Below are 3,726 nucleotides of genomic sequence, written 5' to 3' on the forward strand. Positions count from 1 at the left end.
TCAAGAGCTGACTTCATGGGTGGGTATAAATGAGCTGGGTTGGCTAAGTCATTGCCCTATCCTTTAAAGGGAGCTTAAGGAGCTGAAAGAGAGGAAGTGTTCTGAGCTTACTCTATGGGGCTTTCTGTCATGGCAGCCTCCTGGAGCTTCCTCTCCCCTCCCCTACAAGTTCTCAGTTCCTACACAACTATTGGCTTCTTCATTTTGAAGCGGCACCCTTCCTGGAGATTCTCTAGATACAGCTATGGGCCTGGCTGCCAGTTGCCCCATATGCCACTGTGCTTGTTCTAGAGGATGAGGACCTACGAAGGAGCACCCAAAGATACCTCCTGGGTTCTTTCCCCATCACTTCCCATTCTTTCATTCAGAGAGAGGATCATTATTAGAGGTCTACTGTTTACTAACCTACTGGGTAGAGCTGGTACCCACCCTCATAAAAGAAAGAAAGATCCTGTTCATGGATGCTGCTGACACTAGCCTGGATGACTGTGTGGGCACTACAAGTAGGAGAGATACAGTGTTGCTTGTCATTTCCTCATCTCATGAACAGCCACCTTTCTTTCACCTGCCTTATGTGCAGGAGCCCTTTATCCCTAATGTGGAGCATGTGATTCTGGGAACTCCAGGACAGAGCCATGGGGAAATGGACCCTGGCCAGCTTCAGTTTCCAGCAGAGAAGCTATGTCATTTGCAGGATCGCCTGGTGAATCTTCACAGGGCTGCCTGGGGCAAGTGTATCATTGCACCCAAGACTTTCAGTTTCCCTTATTGTGAGGGGATCTGCCTGGCCATCAACAGTGAGTGCTGTCAGTCCAACTTTGAGTGCTATAAGGTATGATGTGAAGGCTTGTTCTTTATTTTCTTGGGTTGCAAGGAGCCCTGGGGGGAGCTCTGGTAGCATAGTGGCTAAGGCACTTGACTGCTAACCAGAAGGCTGGAGGTTCAAACCCATCAGCCACTCCTTGGAAGGAGGTTGGGTAATCTACTTCCATAGTGATACTGCCTCGGAAACCCAAGGAGGGGCCACTATGAGTTGAGTCTGACTTGATGGCACATAACAACAACAATAAAGAGCTCTGGTGGCACAGTGGTTAAGCACTCAGTTTTGAACAAAGAAGTTGGTAGTTTGAACCCAGCCGCACCATGGGAGAAAGATGTAGCAGTTTGCTTCTAAAGATGACAGCCTTGGAAACACTATGGAGCAGTTCTGCTTTTTGTCCCATGGGTCACTATGAGTCAGAACAAACTCGATGAGAAGGGTATTTATTTTGTTGTTGTTGTTATTAGGATTGCAGTAAGTACTCAGTTTTCTGGACCTATATCATCTTTAGCCAAAGAAGCCAGTGAAGGTGACACTAGTGTAATCTAGCAGTATGCATCTAATAGTTTGCCCCATCTTCCCTCAGAGTGTCCTTATCCCTTGTCATAGTTGTCCACAAGAAACATCAATTTCCAAAAGATTGTTCTGAAGCAGCCCTGACCCAGGCTTCTCCCCTACACCCTCCTTCTACTTTCCCATTTATCCTTACAAAGTCTACTGACACTCATAAGTATGGGGCTGTGGTTATAATATCATTCACTCTCTTGTTCTTTGTTCTTACAGAGTGAGATGCCTACCTATGCCTGGCTCTTCCAGGTCTGTGGTCCCACCAGGGTTAGGCTTTTCTCCTTGATGGTCCAGGATGACGAACATGAGATAAGCGTGTACCATTTGAACACATCTGTAATAGAAAAGTGTGGCTGCTTATGAGACCCTGGGGCTCCCCACTGGCCCAGTGGCTAATGGAGTCTCAGAACTCAGGTCTCTAATAAGAGCAGTATCAGATTATCCAATAAGCAAGGCAAGCATGGCCTTACTTTTTCTTCCTTACTAACCTATAATGAACAATTTCACGTTTCTCACCATGTCAAAGATTCTGCTTCTAGGGATGGCTGGTATCTGGTTCTATCCCAACCCCTCAGCACCTTCCTGCAGAATCAAGGCCTCTTCAAATTTACAATCCCTGACAGGGACAGAGTATCCAGTAAGCAAGGGAAGCTCAGGCTTACTTGTGCTCACATGAAAACATATGAAACTGTTCACTACAAATTAGTAAGTAAGCACAAGTAAGCCCATGCTTGTCTTGTCTTACTTATCAGGTAATCTTCCCTCAAGTAAGAGGTTTAGATTGGTCCTCATAGTAAATGGAGCTCTTTAAAGAGAGGTGGGATTTATTTTCTGTATCTTAAAGCACAGTAAGAAGGATGGAGTTTTGGGGAGTAACCCCTACTTGGATGCTTCCCTTCAATTGGGCAGTGGTCCCATGAGCTCTGTAGTCCTCTTCTCAATCACTCCTATCATTGGGAGCTGGGCCCATTAGGTGTCTAGATGTCTGCTAATTGCTCTGTCCTAGAACATATGAGTCACACAGGCCTAGTGCCATCTGGAGGGTCACTGATCAGGTGATGAAGGAGAACCTGAAATGAGACCTTGTCTGCTCTTGAGATGGGTTTGAAGGCTGTTACAGGTATTAGCCAGGACTCTGCTTTGAACCATTTCATGCTATCCTCCCTACCCCTGTCTTCTGTACTATAGTCCTGGGGTTCCAAAGCTGACATAGGCCTTGTAATGTCAACTCCCACTTAACATTTCCAGCCTCTTCAAAGTGACTGAGTGTCCTGTTTCAGGAAGCACTCTGTTACGGGACAGCTTTGGGTACAGGCCACCAAGGCCTTAGCTACGTACTGAATGTCAGATGAGAGCATGGGAATTGCTGAGAGTGGAGGGATGTAGTTGGAGATGGATCCTCTCCAGATAGCTCTCTCTATCTCAGCCCTTGTGGAATGATTAAGTTTCATTATTTGGGGACCCAACTCTTAATGACTGCTTAACTTAATCATATTAGCTTTTTCACCCTCTTTAATAAAACTCTTTAGCTATAGTACCACTTGTTGTGGATTTCTCTTATATTGGATATTTATCTCTTAATGTCCTTGATTGTCTGCATCAGAATGAGTTAATATGTGTTGAGTCTCAACTTGTATTGTCAAGAGTTATATTAGAGATAGGTAATTCAGTGCTCTATAAAACTGTCCATTATAGCATTCTCTCAAATGACTTCTGTTTTTAAGCTCTAAAACCTAGCTACAAAACAATATAGGCAAAGTACTCCGGCATGAACTTTAATGCAAAAATTACTTGTTAGATCTCAGTGCAGAAGAGAAACTGAAAGTTAAAATGACACTGCATTTACTCGGCATCATCATAATGTTTTCCACCACTCATCTGTGAGTTTATTGTATTGTGGTGGCTTGTGTGTTGTTGTGAGGCTGAAAGAGATCCATATTTGTGCCCATTCCAAGGAGAGATGATCCAACAGAAAGCAGAAATTATCAAACAAATACCATTAATATCACATGCAAGTAAAATTTTGCTGAAGATAATTCAAAAAACAGATGCAGCAGTATATTGACAGGGAACTGCTATAAATTCATGGCTGATTTGGAAGAGGACATGGAATGGGGGATATCATTGCTGATGCCAGATGGATCATGGCTGAAAGAAAAGAATACCAGAAACAGGTTTATCTGTGTTTTATTGACTATGCAAAGGCATTCGATTGAATCATAAAAAGTTATGGATAATATTGTGAAGAATGGAAATTCTGGAACATTTAATTGTGCTCATGAGGAACCTGTACATAGACTACACAGAATAAGGGGATATAGAATGTTTTAAAATCAGGA

General features: G+C 43.6%; 1 protein-coding gene across 1 annotated transcript; it reads left to right on the plus strand.

The window, feature by feature from the left end:
- The first annotated feature begins 457 nt into the window (after nt 1-457).
- Nucleotides 458-1,750, plus strand: LOC122150326 (growth/differentiation factor 3). Its single transcript, XM_042781444.1, has 2 exons — nt 458-832; nt 1,604-1,750. The coding sequence occupies exons 1-2, from the start codon at nt 458-460 to the stop codon at nt 1,748-1,750; spliced, it is 522 nt and encodes a 173-aa protein (XP_042637378.1).
- Nucleotides 1,751-3,726: the final 1,976 nt, after the last annotated feature.

This window comes from Orycteropus afer, unplaced genomic scaffold (assembly GCF_000298275.1).
Source record: "Orycteropus afer afer isolate SDZICR_OR568_19922 unplaced genomic scaffold, OryAfe1.0 scaffold00122, whole genome shotgun sequence".
NCBI lineage: Eukaryota > Metazoa > Chordata > Mammalia > Tubulidentata > Orycteropodidae > Orycteropus > Orycteropus afer.

Excerpts from the sequence above, each read along its gene's own strand:
- LOC122150326 (XM_042781444.1), top strand. The coding sequence starts at position 458 with ATGGATGCTGCTGACACTAGCCTGGATGACTGTGTGGGCACTACAAGT. Across the intron at positions 833-1,603 it reads CCAACTTTGAGTGCTATAAG|AGTGAGATGCCTACCTATGC; the intron begins GTATGATGTGAA and ends TTGTTCTTACAG.